This window comes from Pleurotus ostreatus, assembly GCF_014466165.1.
Source record: "Pleurotus ostreatus strain PC9 chromosome Unknown scaffold_1, whole genome shotgun sequence".
Taxonomy (NCBI): domain Eukaryota; kingdom Fungi; phylum Basidiomycota; class Agaricomycetes; order Agaricales; family Pleurotaceae; genus Pleurotus; species Pleurotus ostreatus.
The window spans coordinates 2,913,104-2,936,942 of NW_023503156.1; the positions used below are offsets into that span (position 1 = coordinate 2,913,104).

At 50.5% G+C, this 23,839-nt stretch overlaps 10 protein-coding genes across 10 annotated transcripts; 4 read left to right on the forward strand and 6 right to left on the reverse strand.

Moving 5' to 3' along the window:
* Positions 1 to 171: 171 nt before the first annotated feature.
* On the reverse strand, positions 172 to 4,437 carry PC9H_001069 (uncharacterized protein; the record flags this gene model as incomplete). Its single annotated transcript, XM_036770720.1, has 20 exons — positions 172 to 212; positions 268 to 342; positions 393 to 581; positions 634 to 712; positions 766 to 855; positions 908 to 1,060; positions 1,117 to 1,196; positions 1,256 to 1,309; positions 1,365 to 1,952; positions 2,004 to 2,144; positions 2,198 to 2,350; positions 2,400 to 2,852; positions 2,908 to 3,070; positions 3,122 to 3,337; positions 3,391 to 3,453; positions 3,579 to 3,654; positions 3,708 to 3,757; positions 3,812 to 4,179; positions 4,233 to 4,295; positions 4,353 to 4,437. The coding sequence occupies 20 exons, from the start codon at positions 4,435 to 4,437 to the stop codon at positions 172 to 174; spliced, it is 3,180 nt and encodes a 1,059-aa protein (XP_036636565.1).
* Positions 4,438 to 4,997: 560 nt separating this feature from the next.
* Positions 4,998 to 6,282, reverse strand: PC9H_001070 (uncharacterized protein; the record flags this gene model as incomplete). The annotated part of the gene is made up of 5 exons (XM_036770721.1): positions 4,998 to 5,291; positions 5,344 to 5,530; positions 5,584 to 5,674; positions 5,738 to 6,103; positions 6,171 to 6,282. The coding sequence occupies 5 exons, from the start codon at positions 6,280 to 6,282 to the stop codon at positions 4,998 to 5,000; spliced, it is 1,050 nt and encodes a 349-aa protein (XP_036636566.1).
* Positions 6,283 to 7,144: 862 nt separating this feature from the next.
* On the reverse strand, positions 7,145 to 8,324 carry PC9H_001071 (uncharacterized protein; the record flags this gene model as incomplete). The annotated part of the gene is made up of 4 exons (XM_036770722.1): positions 7,145 to 7,706; positions 7,758 to 7,912; positions 7,966 to 8,021; positions 8,081 to 8,324. The coding sequence occupies 4 exons, from the start codon at positions 8,322 to 8,324 to the stop codon at positions 7,145 to 7,147; spliced, it is 1,017 nt and encodes a 338-aa protein (XP_036636567.1).
* Positions 8,325 to 8,594: 270 nt separating this feature from the next.
* Positions 8,595 to 9,968, forward strand: TAL1_1 (sedoheptulose-7-phosphate:D-glyceraldehyde-3- phosphate transaldolase; the record flags this gene model as incomplete). The annotated part of the gene is made up of 8 exons (XM_036770723.1): positions 8,595 to 8,664; positions 8,728 to 8,750; positions 8,801 to 8,941; positions 8,999 to 9,100; positions 9,150 to 9,362; positions 9,414 to 9,554; positions 9,617 to 9,731; positions 9,793 to 9,968. 8 exons carry the CDS (start codon positions 8,595 to 8,597, stop codon positions 9,966 to 9,968), a joined length of 981 nt encoding a protein of 326 aa, XP_036636568.1.
* A 308-nt stretch (positions 9,969 to 10,276) lies between these two features.
* Positions 10,277 to 13,633, reverse strand: PC9H_001073 (uncharacterized protein; the record flags this gene model as incomplete). The annotated part of the gene is made up of 14 exons (XM_036770724.1): positions 10,277 to 10,653; positions 10,710 to 10,955; positions 11,011 to 11,142; positions 11,194 to 11,333; positions 11,389 to 11,608; positions 11,660 to 11,791; positions 11,845 to 11,918; positions 11,969 to 12,156; positions 12,204 to 12,271; positions 12,328 to 12,498; positions 12,553 to 12,738; positions 12,794 to 13,073; positions 13,129 to 13,462; positions 13,515 to 13,633. The coding sequence occupies 14 exons, from the start codon at positions 13,631 to 13,633 to the stop codon at positions 10,277 to 10,279; spliced, it is 2,667 nt and encodes an 888-aa protein (XP_036636569.1).
* A 62-nt stretch (positions 13,634 to 13,695) lies between these two features.
* Positions 13,696 to 14,231, forward strand: PC9H_001074 (uncharacterized protein; the record flags this gene model as incomplete). The annotated part of the gene is made up of 2 exons (XM_036770725.1): positions 13,696 to 13,812; positions 13,872 to 14,231. 2 exons carry the CDS (start codon positions 13,696 to 13,698, stop codon positions 14,229 to 14,231), a joined length of 477 nt encoding a protein of 158 aa, XP_036636570.1.
* Positions 14,232 to 14,390: 159 nt separating this feature from the next.
* On the reverse strand, positions 14,391 to 19,678 carry SPT6 (Transcription elongation factor spt6; the record flags this gene model as incomplete). The annotated part of the gene is made up of 13 exons (XM_036770726.1): positions 14,391 to 14,724; positions 14,786 to 14,871; positions 14,921 to 15,051; positions 15,105 to 15,287; positions 15,345 to 16,359; positions 16,411 to 16,587; positions 16,636 to 17,181; positions 17,240 to 17,572; positions 17,630 to 17,932; positions 17,988 to 18,704; positions 18,753 to 18,870; positions 18,926 to 19,343; positions 19,399 to 19,678. 13 exons carry the CDS (start codon positions 19,676 to 19,678, stop codon positions 14,391 to 14,393), a joined length of 4,641 nt encoding a protein of 1,546 aa, XP_036636571.1.
* Positions 19,679 to 19,863: 185 nt separating this feature from the next.
* PC9H_001076 (uncharacterized protein) lies at positions 19,864 to 21,067 on the forward strand (the record flags this gene model as incomplete). Its single annotated transcript, XM_036770727.1, has 6 exons — positions 19,864 to 19,903; positions 19,958 to 20,012; positions 20,059 to 20,116; positions 20,170 to 20,422; positions 20,473 to 20,670; positions 20,721 to 21,067. 6 exons carry the CDS (start codon positions 19,864 to 19,866, stop codon positions 21,065 to 21,067), a joined length of 951 nt encoding a protein of 316 aa, XP_036636572.1.
* A 310-nt stretch (positions 21,068 to 21,377) lies between these two features.
* PC9H_001077 (uncharacterized protein) lies at positions 21,378 to 22,552 on the forward strand (the record flags this gene model as incomplete). The annotated part of the gene is made up of 5 exons (XM_036770728.1): positions 21,378 to 21,661; positions 21,710 to 21,818; positions 21,868 to 21,932; positions 21,990 to 22,182; positions 22,238 to 22,552. 5 exons carry the CDS (start codon positions 21,378 to 21,380, stop codon positions 22,550 to 22,552), a joined length of 966 nt encoding a protein of 321 aa, XP_036636573.1.
* A 186-nt stretch (positions 22,553 to 22,738) lies between these two features.
* PC9H_001078 (uncharacterized protein) lies at positions 22,739 to 23,764 on the reverse strand (the record flags this gene model as incomplete). Its single annotated transcript, XM_036770729.1, has 4 exons — positions 22,739 to 22,865; positions 22,929 to 23,557; positions 23,613 to 23,629; positions 23,683 to 23,764. 4 exons carry the CDS (start codon positions 23,762 to 23,764, stop codon positions 22,739 to 22,741), a joined length of 855 nt encoding a protein of 284 aa, XP_036636574.1.
* Positions 23,765 to 23,839: the final 75 nt, after the last annotated feature.

The following is a 23,839-nucleotide window of genomic DNA, read 5'->3' on the forward strand; positions in this document are numbered from 1 at the left end:
TCTACCCATAGGATAGTACCCTACCTCCTTCGTTCTTCAGACTTAATTATTGTGTCGTAACTCCTGTATCCATCCATGCACTCGAGCAAACAGTTCGCTCGTGCGGTGTTTCATAGTAACTTCAAAAACGCATTTTACAAATATGTATACATTTATGTCCGAAAGGATGATTTAGGGAGTATTCACCCTACTTTCCAATCCACGTTTGATGGCTATCCAGAAGAGGGTGTTCAGTGGTTTATTCGCGAAGTGAAATGGTCAACTGACCGTCGCAAGAATCCTTGGCGTCGCCGAACAACATCTTGGTTCCAGGCATGAAGAACATGGGGTTGGGAACATCAGCTGTGAGAAGATGTAAGAAAACGCGGTTCCGAAGCCTGAGAGGTGCTTACCATATCCACTCGCCATTCCTCTCTTCATGACGATCACTTGTTTACTCTTCCAGGCATGGAGGACTGGCATGCCTGCAATTGCAGAGCCAGGCTCGAGCGCGATAGGATTTACGGTATCATTGGCGCCGATGACCAATGTTACATCAGTGTCTTTGAAATCATCGTTGATTTCATCCATCTCAAGCACGACTGAAGCACCCACGTCAGACCGAAATAAAACGCCAAGTCAAGATAAACTCACTATCGTAGGGGACAGATGCCTCTGCCAGCAAGACGTTACATTGGCCGGGCATGCGGCCCGCGACGGGATGGATAGCAAACTAGGCGGCTGGTCAGCACCCCGCAACGAAGATAGCGGGAGCGAATAACGAACCCGAACGTTTACACCTTTCGATCTTAACATGGCACATATTTCCGATATCGCGTACTGAGCCTTGGCAACCGCCATGCCGTACCCGACCACCTGGAAGATTCGTTTAAGCGGGCCGTCGATAATTAAATGAAAGCACCCGTACCAAGATCACATTGTCGGCATTCAACAGAGCTTCCACCGTATCGTCGACGGAGGCTTTAGTAATGGAGCCCTCAATCTTGTGAGCTTCAGCCGATACAGGGGTGGAGATACCGCCGAAGAGAACGTTCACAAGTGAACGGTTCATGGCGACACACTGATAACCCAGCAAATCAGTTCACCTGTCTCGGTAGAAGTCGTGGAGTACCCTACCATGATATATGACAGAATTGAACCGCTGACACCAATCAAAGAGCCCACGGTGGTCAGTAGCGGATTGTCAAGCATGAACCCTGGTCACCGAATTAAGTGGGTAAACAGTTGGTGCACGGGCAAGGCCGAAGGGACGTACCCTCTGCCACGAGAGCAAACCCAGAGTAGGCATTAAGGACAGTGATGACCACGGCTGCAAATAATAATGCTGAGCTTCGAATCAAGCGATCTAATCCAGCAAGACTAACGCATATCTGCGCCGCCGATAGCAGCGGTCGTTGTGAAGCCTTTGATAAAACTGAGAATAGCACTTGCTCCCAGATAGCCAGCTGCAATCATCGGCGCTGCTGGTGCAGCGGCTAAGAAACCGGCCATGGTCAACCCGTTCAAACCTAGGAGGGTGCTGTTGACCAGATGTTTGCCTGGGAGTGCCAAAGGCCTCGAAGACATCTTGCCCGCCAGCTTGAGGAACGCAACTATCGAACCGGTGAATGTGATACCACCAATGACGACACCCAGGTAAGCCGTGACGAGGTGGAGAGTGGAAATATGCGCCGTATCGGCCAGGACACTTCCGATACTCGTGAGCACCGCAGCAAGACCAACAACCGAGTGGAGGGCAGCGACCATCTGGGGTAGCTCAGTAGCAGTGATGCGTCGGCCGAGGATGGTCCCTATCAAACCTCCGATCGCAGAGACACCGGCAAATTGTGCGAGGACTGGAGCTGGGAAGCCAACTGCGGCCAGAGAAGCGAGAATACCTGAGCTCACGCCCAGGATCCCCAAAGCGTTACCCTGACGGGCGGTCGCCTGAGAGGCGAGACCAGAGAGAGATCCTGGAGGAAGTCAGCGTGGTTTCAACTCCAATTAAAAAACAGTAGGCTGACCTATGCAAAGCACACTACTGGTTAAGTATCCGGCTTGCACAAGACCAGCCATGCCAGTACTCGCAGCTGCTAGGAATCCGCCAGTAAAGACGACGGCAGGAATTCCGTATAGCCAGGAATACTCGGGCGGATCAGTCGGCCCTGTGACAATCATTATTAAGTTTTAAATTCTAAGAAGGCAAAGAGAAACATACGCTTGAACATGTCTAACATACGCTTCGTTATGACGAATCCTCCTGCGACGTTGACGCTAGCAAGCAGGACGGAAAGGGCGCCGAGGGTTTGCGGTACCGTCCCAGGGAAATAACCTCCACCCATAACAAAGAGACCACCGATTCCAACCATACCTATACACCGTGTTAATCCCCGATCGAGCACGTTAAGTCAATGCCTTACCGGAAATCGCATTGGTGACGGACATCAACGGCGAGTGCAATGCAGGTGCTACACCCCAGACAACTCTGTAGCCCACGAGTCCGGCAAGGCCGAATGTAAAGAAGTTGCTCATGAACGCTGCTCCTGTTAATTTGCCCAAAGCCACTGTGCCCCCCATTCCGGCGGTGACGGTAGCGACTTCACGGGCAGCTTTTTGCCACGGGGTAATGGCCTTAGTCTGTGCTTCCTCGATTTTGGCCGTAGTAGGGGGAGGGGTGACGGGTGCAGGCATAACGCGCGGTACTGGAGGAAGGATACGACCGCCATGGACAACAAGGGAACCTCTGACGACTTCATCCTCTAGATCGATACCGAACTTACCGTCACCTCCGATAGAAAGGAGGAACTTGGTAATGTTGTTGGAATAGAGTGTTGACGATTGAGTAGGAAGTCTAGAGGGAAGGTCCGTGTATCCTGCAGAAAGAAGTGAGTGACAACATCTTGGACGTAGTGACGTGCAACTATATACCTATTATGGTGACACCATTTTCGACGTAAAGCTCTCCAGGACGCGTAGCGGCACAATTACCGCCAGCCTCGGCGGCAAGATCCACTATGACAGAGCCTTGCTTCATTGCAGCGACCATTTCATTCGTGATGAGCTTAGGAGCAGGCTTGCCCGGGATGAGTGCCTACAGCCAGGTCATGGACAATCTCGTGTGGAGACACGCAAGTGAGCTCACCGTGGTAATGACAATATCAACCTCCTTGCATTGTTCCATGAAAAGTGCCATTTCTGCCTCGATGAATTCCTTGGACATTTCCTTTGCGTAGCCCCCGCCACCTCCACCCTCCTCTTCAATAGCGACCTCGATAAATTCAGCACCAAGAGATTGAACTTGCTCGCGTGCAGCAGACCGAGTATCAAAACCTCTAACAATAGCCCCAAGCCTGCGCGCCTGGTTGGTCATTGGTTAGATAGGCGTCGACCCGGGAGCCACTGAGTACGTACCGTCGCAATGGCACTGAGACCAGCGACACCTGCACCGATGACAAGAACTTTACCAGGGGGGATCTGTTATGGCCCAAGATTACCATTGAGGACCTGATTCAATCTTAGGCTACTTACTTTTCTATAGACGTCATTTGTGAGCAGTGATGTAGGGAAAGGAGTGAGAGAACTCACCCAGCTGCCGTAACTTGACCAGTAAGGAACCTGCCGAAGTGGTTTGAGGCTTCTAATACAGCCTTATATCCGGCAATATTTGCCATAGAACTTCAGAGGGTTATTGGTTTCCAAAAATAAGTTATGAGGCACATATCTCGCACCTTAACGCATCAAAGACTTGTGCTCTAGATATACGTGGTATCATGTCCATCTGAAAGAAGATGTGAGTAACGCGACATGAAGAGCATATTACGCGACAACTCACTGCGAAGGCATTGACATTGCGCGAAGCCAAGGCCTCGACAATCGACTTATTCTGGGTTGGGTATAGGAAACTGATGATCGTACTCCCTTCCTTCACTTGTTCGTCTTCTTGACCCCTTAGAGGTGGCCGAACCTTCAGCAATATATCCGTCTCCTTCAGTAGCTGTTCTCTGGATACCAGGGTTGCGCCAGCAGTAACATAATGTTCGTCCAGAAACTGAGCCTCCGTGCCGGCATTCTCCTCAACTAAGACCTTCGAGAATCCCTTCTTCCGGAGAAGAGCGACGTTTTGAGGCGTCAAAGCTACCCTACGCTCATTGGGGAATATCTCGCGCGGCACGCCAACCGTCAACGATGAGTAAGGGATACCTAAGATGCCTTCCTCGGCTTCTCATTCATCCATGGCAGATTGGGCGACGTACCAGCTGGTTTATCAGGCTTTTCATCATTTCTGCATCTTACTGACGAGTGGAACGAACGATGACCTGACACGCATTGTGGTTGAGTACCCGATCACAGTATGTCGTTGGCAACATATTCACCATATGTTCGTTTCACGTGGACGGTGAAGGCGAAAGAAGGAAACGACCGACGGCTCAGCACTGAGGCTGGCTGTTTAAACACCATGGATGGCGCCGATGTGTCGTTGGGGGAGAAGAGAAGGTATGCGCTGTCGACAGTTTTGAAGCGACTTCTGTGTTGAACCGAATCCGGTTATACCAGTCAACGATCAGTGAACCACGTGGTCGGTTCCTCGCTTCCCCAGATTTCCCCACACTCTACATAATGCCGCGCCGGCTGAAGCATCCATGGACATCCTTGTAGACTCTTGAACCGCGTTGCCAACATTTATCGCACACACAAGGCGCCGCCTGCACAAGGATCTACATGATTGTCCGGATCCAGGTGAAGCATCTAGAGCTATGTTCAACGTAATACTTCTTGATGCCAGTGGCAGGGACGGCGGGTAGTGGCAAGCATTCGCAGGTATCGATAAGGCCCCGTCTCACAAAATGCCAAGTTGAGTTGATCCGTTCTCAGCATATTCCTGATAGGCCAACCCATCTATAATACAGATAAACATACTACATCGCAAGGCATAACAGTGGGATATTTGGTCATGATAGTGCCTTGAAGTGAATAAGCATTGTGCGATGTGCTTCCAGGAGATTGCATCTACCAGAACATTATGACGCCTTCACCTTGCCGCTCAGTTCGCGCTCGACTTTCACTATCGCTTGCGTATCGGGATGCTCCCAAAGGGCGCTCGCCGCCTCAGATTCTAGGGGCAACAATGGTCGCCTGGGTACCCCGCCATAACCGTAGAGCTTCTCTAGAAGGACCTTAGTGCCTGCAATAGATGCTTTGGCAATGGTATAATCCGCGCGAGCAACAATGCCTTGCAGGCGTTGGGCTTCGGGGAGCAATGAAGGGTCCTTCAGAGCGGCCTCGGATAATTGGAAGAGCTTGTTCAAGGTGTGCTAAATGAGAAGCACATGAGTACCGTGGCCGCAGAAATCGGCAGGATCTTACTGGAGCTACGTTCCCGAGCCCGGTGATGGCGCCATGAGCGTTAGCAAATATAGACGGAGTGAGAAAATCAACAAATCCCCCCAGCACTAGGAAGGGGGCCTGAGGATTCTTGCGGGGGTAGGCCGCAGCAAATTCGGCATTGGATACTGCATCGGCGATTCTAGTCAGTTTCCCCACATTGCCACAGCTATCAATCGATGGTGAATAAACGCTAATTGAGGTAAAAGAATATGAGCGTACGTTAGCTTGACTCCGCAAAGGTTGGGGCATTCCTGGGCCAATTCCGTGATGACTTCCGAATCCAAGTCTATACCGCCTGCTGCTCCAGGGTCTAAATAATGACATCGAGTTACATCCAACTGTTTCAATGAGAAAGCGAGAAGAACGGACTGACAATTGTAGACAATGACCGGGAGGGGGCTGGCGGCGGATACATCCTTCCAAAACGTCTTTAAGGCCTTTTTGTTGCCCGCCAACGCCCCAGCAAAATAGCCGCTGAGAATGACAATCGTGTAGTCCGCACCTGCAGCGGCAGCTTCCTTGGATAATTGGATTGTCTCCCTGGTACTCCCTCCACCAGTACCCATGATTATAGGCACTCTATGGTGTCCAGAGTCATCTAGCGCTTTCCTGGCGGCTTGAACGAGAGTGATTCGCTCAGCATGGGATAGATGATGGGCCTCCCCCATTGAGCCGGCAAGGAGCGGGCCGACACCAGCATCGGCCAATCGAATGACTTGCTTTTCAAAAGAGGGAATGTCTGAATGATCGTTCAACGGCGCTGTCAGTGACCCCGTTGTGCACGAGATACTGTCGAAAACACTCACCAAGGTCCTCAGTTTCCGGCAAGAAGAACGTAGGCACTGGGGCGAAGATGCCTGGCCTCAAAGGGCGCGTAAGATGGCCGTTCACTATGCCGTTAATCCCGTTTGCGGCCATTGTCAAGAAAGACGCTAAGAGCAAGAATGAGATTCCACAGTTGGAGAGCGGCTATATAAATCCTTTATGCAACGAGGTGTGGTGGTTCGGACCGGAAATGCCGGCCCGCTGTCAGATCGAACCGGCCCGGCATCGGCTCCTTCTCCCGCAACTAGGAAGCAGATAATGTACGAGGAAAGCGTATGCCTATTCACCCGCAGGAGGACGAAATACAACGGGGGGTACCCCTTACGTTCTCTTGATATCGATAGTGGGTCACTCTCCCATTGTAGAGAAACGCTGGGGAAAGCATAAGTCACTTGACATCCCAACGCAAGTCACCATAGGTCCATTCATGATTTTGGGATGCACCTGATGGGGTTTTGGCGCATTAAGCCGAGGAAGGCGCGAGCATTGAAGGTCTGAGCATCATAGTAGAATGCACCCGGGAGAATTCAAGACCAGTTAGTGAACCAGCTTGGGGTGGAGACGTGTCCGGGACTTGCAAAACGATGGCACAACGAAGACGGACCGGCGTCTAAACGGTATCACCAAGGCCAGCAAGGCATGTTTAAAGAGTCCACAATTGAGGAGAATGATATCAGGTCGCATAAAGTTGGAGCCTGACCGAGAAATCGCCATGATCGAGCATCGTGTCAGCGAATTGCAACGGATGAACCATTAATGAAAGTCAAACCGATACACGAAACGCCGATGAACGATATGCCTAGACCCTTTGCCTGTGATCTCCATGTATAAAGATTACGATTGTCAATCAAGTTATCGAGGACAAAACTAAGCAGAGATAGGGCGATCAGATTTACCTGACGTTTAATTTGAGCGGCTGAGCGAAACGTAGTTGCAGGTACGCGGAGTCCACGGTTTAGGATTTGTCTTCAACGACCTCCAGATGTTCCATGACCTTTCTCTCCCATTCAGTCCATCCTTCGTCATTAGTTGGACCTGGGTCACTGGCTGCGTCACGAAAGACTTCCCAAGGTATACATCCGTATTGTTGGTTCCCATCTTCTTCTTGTGGCTCCAACGCGAACCGACCTTGACGGGAGCGAGTAAGAGTTACAACATGTCCAGCTGACCCCAAAGCGTGAGCAAGATCGTGGACAATTGAACGGACGTATGTCCCCCCGGAGACTTTCATCGAAAGCACAAACGCAGTGGGTTTGCCTGAGGCTTCTTCTGCGCTCTTGGGTTCTTCAGCGACAGGAGGGGCCTCTCCGACACTCTCGAGCGTCTTCTCTAGGGCCTCCTTGTCGGATGAAGGCATTTGCTTTTCAGGCCAGGAAAATGAGTGTTCGCTGCCTTTCCATTCGATCAGCTCCAAGGAGTGGACCGTTACTTTGCGTTTCTCAATTGGTCTGGGAAGAGGGAGACCTTTGCGAGCGTATTCGTACAATGGTCTGCCATCCATTTTAAGAGCGGAGAATCTAATGGACGGAAAATAAGTTTCGGACATCCAGTACGACGCCATATCTCACATAGGTGGCGCTTGTTGTATTTCGCCTCGGAAAATTGACAGCTTTTCTTCGACATCGGCCTTCGTAATATGTCGCCAAGGTGCCGTTCGAACCACAGCACCCTCGCTATCGTAGCTGTCCGTTTCGCACCCTAATAGACATGTTGTGCGATATTCCTAGATTAATGCGCATTGTTAGCGAAGAAACGGTGTTAAATAGATATTCCTACTTTAGTACAATCTAGAAAGTCGCTGAGCTTTTTTGTACCCCTTCCAATGCCTACAACTACGATTGGCGAAAGGTCAATTCCAACTTGGTCAATGGCCAAAGAAGTATCAACCGACCCAGAACTCCATCCGCGAGGGGATCCAGCGTTCCACCTTGTCCGATCTTGACAATGCCCTTACTGCGCTTGCCAATCTTCTTCATTTTACCTACAGATTTGAGCTTTTCTGCGTTGACAAAAAGCCTAGACCTGGCAATGAGCTCCTTGATATCATCAATAACAGACATAGACGTTGGTCCAGAAGGTTTATGTACGGCAAAGAGCCCCGAGAGGGGAAGATGGGACAAAGAAACTTTGGGCATGGCTCAAAGCGTATCTATGCCTTGAGTTTTGTGTCAGTCCATAATCTGAGGTGATTGCGTCGGCCACATACCGTGAATAGCTTCCGGAGTACGTTCAAGATGCTCAGCGGCAAAGTGCAGAAATTACTGTGGGTCACGTGGTCGGGAGATTCAGATTATCTATCGCGACCCCCTGAGTGATGGAAACTGACACCATCGCCTTGGACTCCCGCAGATGTCTTTGAATCCGATCACGGGGTACTTGGATACCAACCTTTCCACAGAACCATCATGAGTACCTCCCTCGACTATCTCAAGCAGACTGGCACCGTCGTTGTCTCCGACTCCGGCGACTTCGAGTGTGAGTAGGAGGTTCATTGACCTGGAGGTTTATCCCCGCTCATCAGCCGACGCTTGCATCTAGCCATCGATGCGTACAAACCTCAGGTGAGGGTAGAGGCTTACAGGGAGAGAATCCAGGTTTGACAAAGGAATAGGATGCTACTACGAACCCCTCGTTGATCCTGGCAGCTGCCAACAAGCCTGGATACGCCCGTCTTATTGATGCTGCGATAAAGCACGGTAAGGACAAGGGCGGGTCGCTCGAGGACCAGGTCAACGCTGCTACAGACAGACTGGTGAATTGGGAATCCTTTCCTGTATATCATCGCTCAACAACACCCGTCACAATGTAGCTTGTTGAGTTCGGCAAAGAGATATTGGCCATCATTCCTGGCCGTGTATCGACGGAAGTCGATGCGCGCCTGTCATTTGACAAGGAAGGTACAAAGGCAAAAGTACGCATGCAACGTTGAAGAACGGATGGCATGTACTAATTTGCTTCAGGCCAAAGAACTCATCGCTTTGTATGAATCAGTGGGTATCAAGAAGGAGCGTATCCTCATCAAGATTGCTTCTACCTGGGAGGGTATCCAAGCAGCGAGGGAGCTTGAGCGCGACGATGGTATTCACTGCAACCTGACACTGCTCTTCGGCTTCGCGCAAGCAGTCGCTTGTGCCGAGGCTGGTGTTACTCTTATCTCCCCCTTCGTCGGACGCGTAAGTATTATTCACCTGGTGGAACTCAGCATAGTTAAATCGTCACTGCAGATCCTCGATTGGTACAAGAAGAAGACTGGAAAGACTTACGAGGGTGATGAAGATCCCGGCGTCCAATCCGTCAAGCGCATCTTCAACTATTACAAGCAACACGGCTACAACACGATTGTTATGGGTGCGAGTTTCCGTAACGTAAGGACACATTTACTTCGATGGCAACATACTGTGAGCTCAATATTTGACCGTAATCGTAGATCGGAGAGATCAAAGCTCTCGCTGGTGTTGATTTCTTGACGATCGCTCCTGCTCTCTTGGAGGAGCTTAAGAAATCCGGCGACCAAGTTCCTAAGAAGCTTGATTCTTCCGCAGGTGAGCCAGTTCGGCTGCTTAATCTCAGAGGCGTTACGACATTTACTCTTTCGTTGTTCAGCTGCGCAAGCCGACCCGATTGCCAAAGTCACCTACATCGACAACGAACCCGAATTCCGATGGGCCCTTCTTCAGGACGAGATGGCTTGGGATAAGCTGCATGAGGGTATCAAGAAGTTTGCAGAGGATGGCCAGACTCTTAAGGACCTCTTGAAGAAGAAGTTGAGTTCGGCCTAAACGATGAACCTCCTCGAATGAATGGAGTGTTGTACTTGTAAATGATAATCCTATAGATTGTACCTGTTCTGCGAGATATTACCAGGTCAATGGTACAGCCGACCCCTGCTTCGTGTTGTTTTTCAAGAGGTTGGCTATTTTGTATGATCGCGTTTACCCTCGTGGCGTACAACAGCAGAAATACGTACGCAATACAAGGGAGCACTGGGTCAAAGATATATAAAAAATCGAGTGAAGCTGGTCATTCTAGCCCAAAAGATGGTTGTCCCGAGCAGCGAAGTTCCTCGAGTCAACCGAGAGGCACGGATTTAGGATGTGTGTGCCCAAAGGCCCCAGCATATGCAGTGGTTCTCCCAGCCCTTCTCCCAAAGACGCCAGCGCGGGAGCCGACCCCCGGAATTTTGCGCCTCGTTCACCGGTACAGAAGACGTCCCAGAACATCTGATACAAGACACTTTGATAGTCTTATCCAAGAGCAAGCCCTTGGAGATGACATCTCTGTTATCTTTCTTATGGCTCTCCAGGGAAAGGCGGACGATCCCATCGACCAGGTCAGCAGGTTTGAGGAAGAGTTTAGGTTTGTCCACGGCGGCTGAATGGTTGATTCGTTGGAGAGTCTTACGTATGTGCCCGTGAAGGCCGTCTAAAGGCGCACATGCATCGAGACTCCTCCGGAGCTGATCGCCTACAGCAAGAAATCAGGCTTCTCATCCATACATTCAGTCGTGATATATTAGATACCTGGCAGAGACTTGGCTTCCAGAAGGACATCATTGAGAAGGGATTCTAGCAGCCCTAGGTCCACGCCGCAAGCATCTACGAGGTCGTCGAGAACATTCTTCGCGAGTAAGGCGTTTTCTCCCCTCGTAGAAATAGATCCAAGATGGATATGAAATTGCTTGACGTGGCGGACTCCGTCACGAAAGTTCGTAAGCGCATACGGATGCGCCAGGTGCAGAAGAATAGGCGAGTTTAGGGAGGCCATTGCTAAAGACGGTGAAATTCAGGACGGTGATTACTGTGACTAGCGATAAGGACATACATGTGGTCGACTCGGCAGAATTCTCTTCGGGTTTGATGTCATCTACGTTGTAAGACAGGATGGCCTCCTTCATGACTTTCTCGACGAAGTCGATCAGCCAAGTAGATAATGAGATCAGCTGCCATACAGCACCTAGAATATACGTAAGCGCAGCTGTCTTCCGCGGCATTCATTTGTACCCACTGAGATCATACAATTCGCCGTCATTACAAAGCTCGAAACCTTGTATGCAGGTGGCGAGGGAAGCCATGTCATGAGCGGTTTGCCATTTTTCATGACAGCTATCCCTTTCTTCACCAGATTCAGCCATGTTTTCTCGTTGTCTGAAGGGCAGGCAAACGTATAGCAAACCGGTATATGAAGGGTGATGGTGCGTACCGATATATTTCGATCAATTCGCCTAACATATCCCACGTCAAAGAGTCTGAGAGTCCCTTGTACAAACCTTCGAGCCTGCCATGAACTTGATCAATGACTTCTACGACATTGGACAGTGGTATTGATCTCTGAGAGAGCGGTTGAGTGATATCTTCGGTGCTCCATTTCGAAAGCATCGCCAGAGTGAGCTTCAAGGACAGCGTGTCCCGCTGCAGTGCCACTGCGAGAGTGGGATTTGTAAAAGCTTGGAGACGAGTTCATGGTGACATACCGTCGTTAGAGATTTGCATCGGGCTCGATGCAGCTCGCGGAAGAGAATGGACGGCGGTTAACACTGAACCAAGTCCTGATGTCACCGTCACAAAAAGTGTTAGATTAGGCGAGACTGCCGCATTTAAGGGCACTGCATTAAAGGCAGTCATATTCCATACAGCGAAAGAGTGACAGGGGTCTTACATTCTCTGCCGAGTCTGTCAACAGGACACACAAGGGGGGCACTGTCCCAATGTTCGCTATCTGCTAGGTCTGAACTAATGGGTGTGGGATTTCCTGCCAAACGTTAAAATATGGTACGACTCACAAGTTGAGAACGCAGAGGGAGCCAATGGGTGTTTCTGCAGTGGCCTGTGACTTGCGACGCGTCGTGCTGCCGTATGTGTCTAAGACAGCAACGTAGAAACCAGATTCGCGACTTCCGTGCTGGACCTGCGGCAGTACGAATGCCACCACACTCGAATCCCACAAACGCGTAGCGGCGAGTTGAGGTTTCTGGCCTTAATCAGCGCCGTTGTGGACGAGCTCCGCTATGTACGTACCCAATGCGGTGGCCCTGCTCCCTTGGTAAATCGATACAAACTCAAGGATGATTTTGGAGTGGTCGTGTCTAAGGGCCTGAGTATTTAATTCTAGTCTTCAGACAAATTGGTAGAGTGACCTTACAATTACTGAAGTCAAGGCAAGTCACGGCCAGATGGACATTACCCTTTGCATGGTCATTGCGTTTTGGGGAGGATAAAGTGGGTGGCTGAAGAGGGGGCGTGCAGATAAATGATAGCTGGGTGAGACCGGGCGTTGGGTGGTGTATTGATGGCAGTGGAGCTACAATCATAGCTATAAAGCAACGTTTGGGTAAGATATACTAGTGACGGAAGATTTCGACCTTACACATAAATACCCCATTATATACAAGCTGTACTTCCGCCAACTCTATCGTTGGCATTTCGCCCCAGGAAGCCCAGTCTTGGTCACGATCAGGGGGCACCGGTGGCATACCAATGTGATCGGCAGCTGCAGCTTCGTCCGTGGGGATAGGATAGCTGGCTGTACGCATTGCTACCAGAATCGTAGTATCTAGCACACATAGTATTGGACATACGTTATGGCGATGAGAGAATTACGCGTCTACCGTTATGCACAAGCCCGATGGCGGCATGTGTACAAAGCCGCACACCGCCTGGACCGACTACAGGGTCGTTCGGCATTGATTGCGGCACGGTCTCGTTTATTGAACCAGCGTATACGAGGGGGCAATTGAAAGATCGGAATCCAGGCGCTGCGTTGCGAACGAACCACATAAACACGCGTCGGTCTTGTGTTACTATAACCAGCGTTGGAGATGTGACCGGTGTATGAGGGCCACGAGGGGGTAATCGCGTCGGTTTGCTGGTGGAGGGATCAATGGACCACTGCAAGCAATTATTTCTTCGGTTAATATATAGTTATGAATCAATTAACACGTACCTCTCGCGGGCTCCCCAACCAAACTGCCGCCATCACTGCCGCACCCCGACCAACGGGCCAAGCGTGCCGTTGGGTCCATACGTTGATCTGTGTTCCGCGCTTCCATATACACGCCATTCCATCTGTATTTTGCCCTGGGAAGTAGGCGAATAGCCACTCACTTCCCGAAGAGCACGTTATGACTGTTGGCGGCAAATACACGAATGGGGGTGTCACTTTTGGCGACGGCGGGTGCAATACGAAGTGCGTGGATGAGGGGAAATGTCGACCAGTGATAGCTGGTTTGGTGGGGTGGGCGGTGAAGATGACAGACACGTCTGACCACTCGATTGGCCTGAATCGGTCGTGATGAGCGGCGGCGTCGACAACAAATGTCGGAAAAATACCTGCGAGGTTGCTCTACCAGCGAGTGGAACTCCCACCATCCGACATTCCAGTGGTCGTCTTCCTTGGCCTTTCCCTTCGACGGCGAAAGTGAGACTGCCTTCTGGTCATGCAGCATCATAGTGAGGAGATTACAACAAGCGCCTGGGCGCTAGATGTCCAACCGCCTTGAGCCAAATCACCATGAGCAGTACCAGTCGCTCAAAGGAAATCGATGGCCAGAACACAGATGTCCTGCTACAATATTACGCCGACAGGATCCTTGTCGTCGTGACGCAGTTTGGAAAAGTTGGCAGCCTGGTGCTTCTTGTCAATATTCGGTTTCCTCATCACGCAGGCTGATTGCAATTCCCTTGAAGATCCAAGCGTCCATCCCATCGACCGCGCCGCTGCTGGTTCCCTCAGATGCACCCGATGCTGACGAAGATCAGCTCCCTCAGCCCCCACCCTCCATCCAGCTCACTCCTTTAATGGGATCAGCCCAATCAGATCATATGCACACCTTGAATTCCCTCTACGCGTCCCAAATTGCCACCTTGGTCTGGCTGGCCGAAGAGACTCTTCGCCCGTCTAGGCGTAATGTCGTAGTCGGTCTTGCACTCCGCAGGACGGACTCTGAGACAATACCGGCTTTGATAGATGTAGAGAAAAGGACGTTCGTTCAAATCATGGGCGTAGTCCGTGAGGCGTTGGCCTCTCAAGAGGACTCATCAGCATAACCCCAGCATTTGCTCCGAATTAAATCTATGCAGGTAGGCTTCGCTACACAAGTCATACATACACTAATTGACAAACTGAAGACATTGCAATGTATGAAGATGTTATAAAATGAATAAATGCGTATAAAAGATAGGGAAAATGTCCGACATGAAAGCACACTACCAACCACCGCCGTTATTCGAACTCCATCCCCCTGAGTTCTGAATCATCGCGGCACGATCTGGGTTCATACCAGCAGGAAGTGATGTCGGTGGAGGTTGCGATGTGTACGACGGCGTCTGGTAGCCAAATTGATTTGACCCCGGTCGAGGGGGAGGAGCGCCACCACCGTATGGCGTCGCTCCTCCGTACGGGTTGGGTGTCCGTGCCGGTTGTCGTACAGAGTGTCCAGGAGTAGCACGTCCAAGATGGGCAGGAGTCCGTGTACCTGCGAGGTAAGGTGTCTTCCCTCCAGCAGCTTGGTTTGCAGCATTCTGAGATTCGTGAAGATGTCTGAAAAGCAAGCCGACTAAAATTAGTACATTGCCGCAACCTTGGGATGAAATATACTCGCCGAACTTTGAAAGCGTCACAGAGTTCTGGTACGCCGGGAGCAGGGGCTTCGAAGAGGTAGTAGGCTTGCGGTGTCACCCTCACAGGCTGCAGTACGAAATGAACAAAAGAACCAAACACATCCATCAAAACATACCCAAGATTGGACCGCAGACTTCTTGTTGGCCAAGAAGCAGAGATTGAAATGCCCTGGCTTCTTGCGGTTGAGTGTAAACCCGTACATACTCTTCGCGGGATTAGCGGCAAGGTAGTTCTTCAAGAAGAGATCTTTGTGATAGTGTTAGGTAAGTCTAACTTCTTGCAACAAGGAAGCAACCCACGGAGTTCATCTTCTGTCCCAGCCTTAAAACGGTCGTGGGCCATGAGTTCTTCCACTTTCCTGGCCATTGCTTGGATGTGGTTAACAATCAACTCGTCAAGGTCAGCATATGTATGCTTCGCGTCAACCATCAACTGTCCGCTCAGTGTTTGGCCCGTTGGATCAGGGTTGATCTCCGTAACATCTATGACAGTCAACCTTTGTCAGAGACCACTTAGTCGGTATACGAGACATAGCTCACCTATATGTTGGTAAAGCTTGTCATCAACTTTCCATGTCACAGCGAGATGGTGGTTGCCTTTCGACGAAGGTCGAACCACGACATCCCCACGTTGCTGCTTGTCAAGGAAAGCCTCAGCTTGACTAGAGTTGAAGTTATGGAAGTTAGGATGCTTGATGACACGGCGGGTTCGATCGACCTCCGCCCGTTTCTTCCGTTGAAGCATCTCCTTATCCTTCATGGCGCGAACATCGTCCCAACTAGGATCATGTTGAATCATCCGGAACGAGCTGTCGCCCGGTTCCAAGTCGCCCGGACGAGCTGTCAATTCGACATAGAAAATGTCTCGGTTTGGATCCGCCTGGATGCCAATGATCACAGCGTTAACAGGAGTTTGCTGCTTGAAGACGTCTCGTGTATGGCGAGGTGCTGGATCAGCTGCCCATTGTGAGGTGATGACCCCTTCGATACCAGAATCAAGGCGGACGTGGGCCTTTTCCTTTTCCAAACGGCCAACCATGGCCACAACGATGAGACCTACTCGCAAACTGCGCTCTGTTTCACCACTCAACATGGTGAGAACTTCCCAAGGTTCGGGTTGTACGAAGGGCGGTCGTTGTTCGGCGAAGGGAGCACGCAGTTCATCGCGAATGACGTTGAGAGTGTGTCGTTTGAGGTCACCGTTAGCCTCGTACAAGCTAACCGCGAACTCGTCGAGATTGAGATCCGCCAACTTCTTTTCGTTGTCGGCATCTTGCATGATAAGTCCAATTACATGCGAGGGGTGCTCGTCGTGAACGTCTTCTTCGTCGAGTTCGAGTGCGTCTGTAGCCATTTTTCGGGCGAGTTCATAATCCTCCGGATGTATACGCGTGTTGTCCAAGGGGTCTGGAGTGTCGTCGTCATTGTTGCGATTCTTGTATGGCTTCAAGTCGAGTTCATTTGGGATGCGAAGGAAAGCGGATGCGTTCAAGAAGATTTTCGTAGTGAGAATTCCGGCTTTGATGAATTGTTCACGGTTCACAAGATTACCTCCCTACATAGATTTTCAGCTGTGTTATTGGAGGGAGTGAGTAGGAGGACATACCAGTGACGCAATCTTTTTCACGACTACTTGAGCTTTACGGGGACCTAGGCCACAGACAAAGGGAAGCAGAAGTTGTATATATGAGTCCGTCACTGCACGATTGATGTCGACGCCAACATTGTTGACAACATCTACTAGCACCCTCTCGAAAGTGACAAGTTGCTTCTCTTGAGTCACCTAATATGGGGTAAGAAAACGGCAGATACGAGACACAGAGAGACAGACCAAATGTTGATCCTCATGGAACTTGATGGCCACTATGTCCCTACCCATGGCAGCAAACTCGTTAAGGGGAGACTGCGCATATCGTGCCAAACCGACGCAGTATTTAGCCGTCTGCGACAGCGACGGATATTCTTCGTCGGCGCGATGGCTGTGCTGGTAAATCCTCGCTACATCATCATAGACATAGATGACAGGGATATTGAGATTTTCTCCTGGCGGAGGTTGGGGCTCGTCCGGAAGAGCAGTTTGGCCGGGATTCACCTTTTCTTTGACACGAAGAGACAATTTAGAGGTCGCCATACTGAATCCACCCACGACAATGACGTCAGGTTGCCGGCGTTTGATTAGATCGATGAACTCGTCGTTTGACTCTTCGTCCATGAGGTTGTCGATCTTGGTGTATTCTCGCATGCGGCCCGCCTGGTCCAGGTACACCATAGAGATAGCATCCTTTTGAGGATCACCTTTACCCCACGAGACGGCAAGGACAGAGGGTGTCTCGCCAACTTTCATCTCTGGCGATCTGAAAGGTGCGACATTCACTCGCTGACATGGACCATGTTTTGTCAACAATAGCAAACGCTGTCCAAGACAAGGTACTCACGGCACGCAGGGCTTCACCACATTGCCGAGCCAGATACTCTTCAACCTCTTCCCGTATATATTCCCGCGTCCATTTGACCGCAGCAGGGAGTAGATGCTGGTCAATGACTTCCCGTACAATGCGAGTTCTTTCTGCGTTCCAAGCCTTCGCGGTGTCACTAAAGCCATCCGAAGTGAACGCATCCTCCAACCGCCGCTCGAATGCAAGTTTGATGTCAGAAGGAAGGGTGACCGATATCGTGATGAGATGCTGTTCCTCAGCCTTGAGCATGTGGAGGAACTGGAATGACTTCAGCATGTCTGAGATACGTTTCTGATACAGGTACTTGAAATTCTGATAGAGTAAAGCAGTGACAATTAGATCTAGTGGTACTGAGTGGAGAATACTCACGTAGTACATGTGGTACTCATCAATCTTATTCACACCACGTTCCGTGGGGGATACAGAGACCCGCGCCTCGGCCTGGAACGCTTCACGCATGGCGCGTCGAAGCAAGGGGTCCTTGCCTAATTCAGTGGCGAAAATCATTCGTGCTCGCCGCAGAAGCTCTTCAGCTGTTTCTGCTTTTGATGGATCCGGATCTATAAATTGTTCGGCATACACGGTAGGGTTGAGTTCTTCGTCATCGATGAAATGGGCGTGTCGGGACACCATGTAATTGAGGACTACTTGGTGAGGTTGGATACCGAAGCCCTGCAAAATTGGGCATGAACATATGGTTCATGATATCGCAGAGATAACTACGTACCTGCGCAAGCTTTGAGACCAAACTCTTCTTTGCGACCTCGTAGGCAGATATACGGGTAGGCATTTTACGTTTCGGTGCGCTGTCCTGGTCGTGATCATCGTGAAAGTGAAACTCGAAGCCACCATTCTTCTTGTCCTTATATTTCATGGACATCCACTCAGTCACATCGGCAACGACCTCGACGCTGTCTGTCTTGGGCCGGATTTCCGTCTCATAGTATTCGTCGTTAACACCTAAGCGGAGATACGAAGTCTCGAGCGCCCTCTTTCTCGTGAGGAGCGCGCGGTACTTCTGGCCAAGGGAATAGATACGCCACAGTTCCCATGAAGATAGAAGCTCGAATCGAGCTCGCATGTCGACTTCGTCGAAGTGAGAAATGTGGTCTCGGCGATGCGTCCAAACATACGGGACTTCGAACTCTTCAATAAATAGACAGCGAAGTGCATACATCACGGCCTTAACCAATGCAGCACGGAGGTGTGTGTGCTGTCCGTCAGGAGCGAAGAATAGTTCTGTTTTCTTGTCGGATATTCTTTGAGTCACCCAGAGCGCTGCGTCTTCGAGATCTGCCTCGGTAAAGTCAGCGTGAACGGAAAGCGTGGGGTACAGCGATAGGGTGGAATTGGCAAGTTGCATGCGTTCCGGGATATCCTGAGCTCGTATCAAGTCGTCGTCCTCGGTGAGCATGCGCGCTTGGATTTCTGAGGGTTCGAAGACCTAATATTTTTTTAGTAATCTATATACACACTCAATTAACAGCCTCACATCCTGATATTTCATTTCTTGCTTGGATTCGTTGAATATTGCAACCTGCTCATCGGCTGCCAAAGCCCAGTCGTACTCGTGGCCATCACCGAATACCTCATGGATTTCATCCCATGCACTAGGTCCCCATGTAAGGCTAATGGACATAAAGAATTGAAAGGACAATCACTTACTTTGCGTCAATGCCGGCTAATTCTGGACGAATGCCTTGCGCTCTACGCCGCTCCTTCTCTAGCTTCCTCCGCTCTTTTCTCCTTTCTTCGCGCGCCTCTTCGTCCATCGGGGCACCAGCTTCGTCTTCTTCATCATAGTCAATGAAATCGTCCATAGCGTCAATGTCTCCATCATCATCGTCGTCACGCCCTCCGTCGTCCCATATACGTTGGATATCCTGTACTTGGGGCAAGTCCTGGTCTAGGTCATCGTCTGAGGATTCAACGACGGCGCGTCGCTTAGAGGAGCCAGAAGGAGGTGAATCTCCGTCAGGGCCTCCTCGACGAAGTCTCGTCAGGCGACTTTTCTTGAACGATGCGCCTGTGTTTTCCTCCATCAGCTCCAGGTCATCCTCATCCAGGTCCAGTAGTTCTTCATCTCGACCTGGAGAATTGGTTAGCAATCGGACAGCCGTTGGTAGAAACAACCATACGTCGTCGGTGGTGCTTCTTGCGCCGCTTTCGACGTTTCCGACGCTCTTCATCCTCCTCCTCCTCTTCTTCTTCCTCATCTTCATCGACAATGAAACCGTCCCGAATCCTTCTCTCTTCGTCCTCATCTTCCTCTGGTTCCTCTGAACTATCGTCAGAGGCATCAGGCATGACAACGTCCCCTTCGCCCTCTTCCTCGTTCTCTTCTTGAGGCTCATGCATCGTTTGGTCTTCTGTCCCGGGTTGCTCCATGGCCTCGAAGTCGGGAGGTGGTTGGGACATAGTTGTCAATATTGTTTCCTTGAAACTTTGGCTCGTTAGGCTAAGTCGTCTGACTAAGCAATTCCCAAGATGGAAACTCTGTCACACCACATGATGCATAACTTGTCTCGGCCAGACTCCGTCGACCAATTGCGTTCAGCGAGCCTCCGAAATCGAATACACTCAGGCTCTACTTACTTCTCGCCATGCAGCATATCCTGGTTGTCGGTGGAAATGGATTCATTGGTGTGCTATATTACTTGACCTGTACCCGACACACTACTGACTCGTCGCAAACAGGGTCAGCAATCTGTAAAGCTGCTCTTTCGCGTGGAATGCAAGTGACCAGCGTTAGGTACATCATCCGTCTTTGTGTTACCACCAACTAACAAAGTTTCTAGCTCTTCCGGTCGACCTTATCAGACCCCAAAAGGACATAGTCCAGCGTGGACATCCAAAGTGTTGACATCTCCCGTATTTGTTAGAGTCGTGACTTACCCATACGCCTATAGGTTCAATGGAGAAAGGGCGACGCGTTAAATCCTGACACCTTTGTAGATATCCTATCGGAGGTCAATGGAGTGGTCCATACTCTGGGTACACTGCTGGAAGACGGGGAATACAAAGCCGCACTCAGGCGAGGAGACCCTTTCAAGCTGTTTGGGTCTTTTTTGAACGGGGTGATAGGACAAACCAATCCCCTCAAGAAGTCGTCCCAGAGTGCACAAGGCACAGGAACATATGAAGTTCTTAATAGGGATACAGGTGCGTCTTCGAGGAATCCGACTAATTGTCATACTCACCGACCCACTCAGCTCTGCGCGTTTGTGAAGCGTTCGTCGCAAACGCAGCAAGAGTAGAAGGCCCACCCCGACCATTCATCTACATCTCAGCCGAAGATATCTTCCGACCAATAATCCCTGCTAAATATATCGAAACTAAGCGGGAAGCTGAACAAGGTCTAGAATTGCTTCTTGCAAGAGAATCTTACAGAGGCATATACGTGCGACCGAGTGCGTCGAACCCCCGCTTCGCTGACGTCTTATTGCTTACCGATCCACAGGCTTAGTATATCATGCTCACTACCGCCCACTTACATCTCCTGCGGCGGTACTTTTCGATTTATCCGCCAATCTACACGCCAAGGCCCCATTAGCCTTCCCAACTCCGTCAAGAATCCTTCGACACCTTGCATCAACGTTTCCCTCTTCGTCCGCTTCTCTTCAGTCGATCGCCAACGCTATGGTCATACCGCCTATCCATGTCGACCATGTTGCAGCGGCCGCGTGCGTAGCTCTTGAGCGGCCTGATGTGAAGGGCGTAGTCGGTGTGAACGAGATGAGGAAGCTTTTGGAATGGCCCGAACGGTCTAGTAAACACCAGCCTGCGGGAGTTAATAGTTTTTCGTGATGCATGTTCCAAACTCCCTTCCATAAATATACATCCAATCCCCGGCCGAAGTACACGGGGTGCTCATAGTGACCGCAGCTCGCCAACTTTACTTCGTGCCAAGACCGATCGGAGTCAATAGCTATAAACGTTAGTCAGCGCTTGCGCTCCCCAAATCCCCAAGCTGCGGCGCTCTTCACGGCTCTAGGTTCACGGTTACCAGTAAGCACTTCTTGTTATCATCGGAGACGAAAGTGGGCTGATTTATTTCGGAATCCTGTGCTATATCAGCCCGCGGCTGGTCGAGTCGATTGCCCCTAGGTCTCTTACGATGCACGCTCTGCGACGGAACAATGTCGTGTGCTCTGCAGTCATGAACAACGTATCCAGACAGTGCAACTTCTCGACGTCGGCCGCAACCCGACGGGCTTTGCCATTCTTCAGCTCCCTTCGCGGCACACAGCCGGGTGACGAACGCGACACCAAATTTCTCCGGATGCTGATGTTCGGGAAGCCCGGAGCAGGGAAGGGGACACTGTCGGCTCGTCTTGTGAAGAAATACGACATCCTTTCACTGTCCACGGGGGATCTATTACGGCAGCATATTGCTGAGGGGTGCGTCTCACTGTTCTCCCGATCGAACATCTGCTAATATTTCTCTAGTACGCCGGTGGGGCAACAGGCGGAGAAAATCGTGGCCCAAGGCAGTCTATTGCCCGATGAACTCATGCTCAAGGTTGTCACAAGTAGACTCGACTTGATCCAAAATAGAGTTCGCCTTTCCTCGTCGCAGCCAGGCACATTATCTGACCCAATTGCAGCATTGGATATTGGACGGCTTCCCACGTACTCTGGGTCAGAGTAAGCTCCTAGACACTCACCTGAGGTCAGTCACGTCGATGTTTGGCCGAAATGAATGAACTGATGCATTTCTCGCTGATAGTAAACAATCAACACCTCTGACCTTCGTTGTGAACATCGACGTCCCAGACGATGTTATTTTGAGTCGGATTTCCGATCGTTGGGTACACCTACCTTCCGGTCGAGTATACAATATGTCGTATAACAGACCGAAGGTGGACGGGTACGATGATGAAACCGGAGAACCGTTGACGAAGAGGCCAGACGATAACCCAGTACGTTGATGATAGTCATCAAGAAATGTTGCTGACTGTAACTTGTGTTTTGCAGGAGGTCTTCGCTCACAGACTAAGGCAGTTCTACACCTCGACCTCCCCACTCTTGACGTACTACACGTCGGCAGCGAAGAACCAGGGAACCAAACGACATCCCAACCAGCACCCTCATCAACTCTTCTTCCCTCGCCCTCACAAACTACATGTTAGCACGATATCTGGGACGACTTCGGATGAGATATGGCCGAAACTCGATAGCCACGTAAAACATTTGTTCCCAAACCTGCGCCAGCGCCCAGACGAGACGAAACGGCATAGCCTCAGCGACGCCCTAATTGATTGGGATCGCGCACAGTCCGAGCGGCAATGACACCCGACGTGAGCCTCCGTTTTATGCTTACAACCGGTTACATCCCTTAGTGTTTCCATTTTCTTCCGGATTTCCTGCTTTATATCATCAAATCCTCCTTGGTAAAGGAGAACCGTTTTGACACTTTGTATTACCCGTATCGCGGCTCCCTAGCGAAGTGCATACCTAGGGAACGACATTAGTCATTTAATATGCAATAGACGATGCTAACATTTTAACTGGGTAAAGCCCTTCTTCAAAGCCTCCTTGAACTTTTTCATGGATGAGGTGAAGGCCTGCTGATTTAAAGGCAGACTTCCAGGCGCCATCGGATCTACGATGCACACTTTCAGCTCTTCCGTTTCCTAATACTATATGACCAACAAAATACACAAACCTCGTCAAGCTAGAGTCTTGCTCATCGAAAGACGTTCGTCCTTGTCCATCATCACCATCTCGACATAAATTCTCCTTCACAATGATCAAGCTTCGGTCTCGATTTCTTAGTGCCTTGTGACACCGCTGGAAGAACGCAACCAAGTCTTGGTCATTCAAATGCCCGAGACACCATTGGCACCAAATCACGTCAAAGCCTGAATTCGCGTCCGAGTCCGAGCCAGTCGGGGGACAGAAGCCTACGCGATCCAGAAACTTCACGTCAGGCGTGTTAATTGGCGAAGTCGGATGAAAAGATTGTAGTGTCCCTTGAAGGATAGTTACGCTTTTCGTTTTGTGGGCGATCCCTTTCCAGGCTCTTTTGTGATGAGATATACTGTTACGTCCCCTTGTAAGAGCCTCTTGGACGAAGTGATCGACTGGTTCCAGAAGGACGACATCGGATACCAGAGGAAGAAGAACGTCCGCGGTGACGCGGCCGATGCCTGCACCGACATCCAATGCCCTTGTGCGATATCCGGGTGTCGAAAGGGGAGACAGAGGGCGTAATGCAGAGGGGACGGTGCATAGTTCGGGCAAAATACTCAAGAGGAATAGACGAGATCCAACGGCATCTACCCTGGGCAGACTCTGGACGTAGTACAGTCAGCTCTGCGACTTTGGACGCATTTCGACAAATGCATACTCCAGATCCTAGACCACCTGAGATGGAGGAAGTTAATTGCGAGTGACGATATGAGAAAGTAAATCTTCACCAAGGACACCATCCAAGCTTGCTGGTTGCGTGTTCCAGTATTCGATGCCTTCTTTGATATCTGGCTCGGGTTCCTTGAACATGGTGGACGAGAAGAAATTTAGATCTTATCTAATCAATTCCAGTCGATTTACGCGTCGCGACGCGTAAATAGGTAT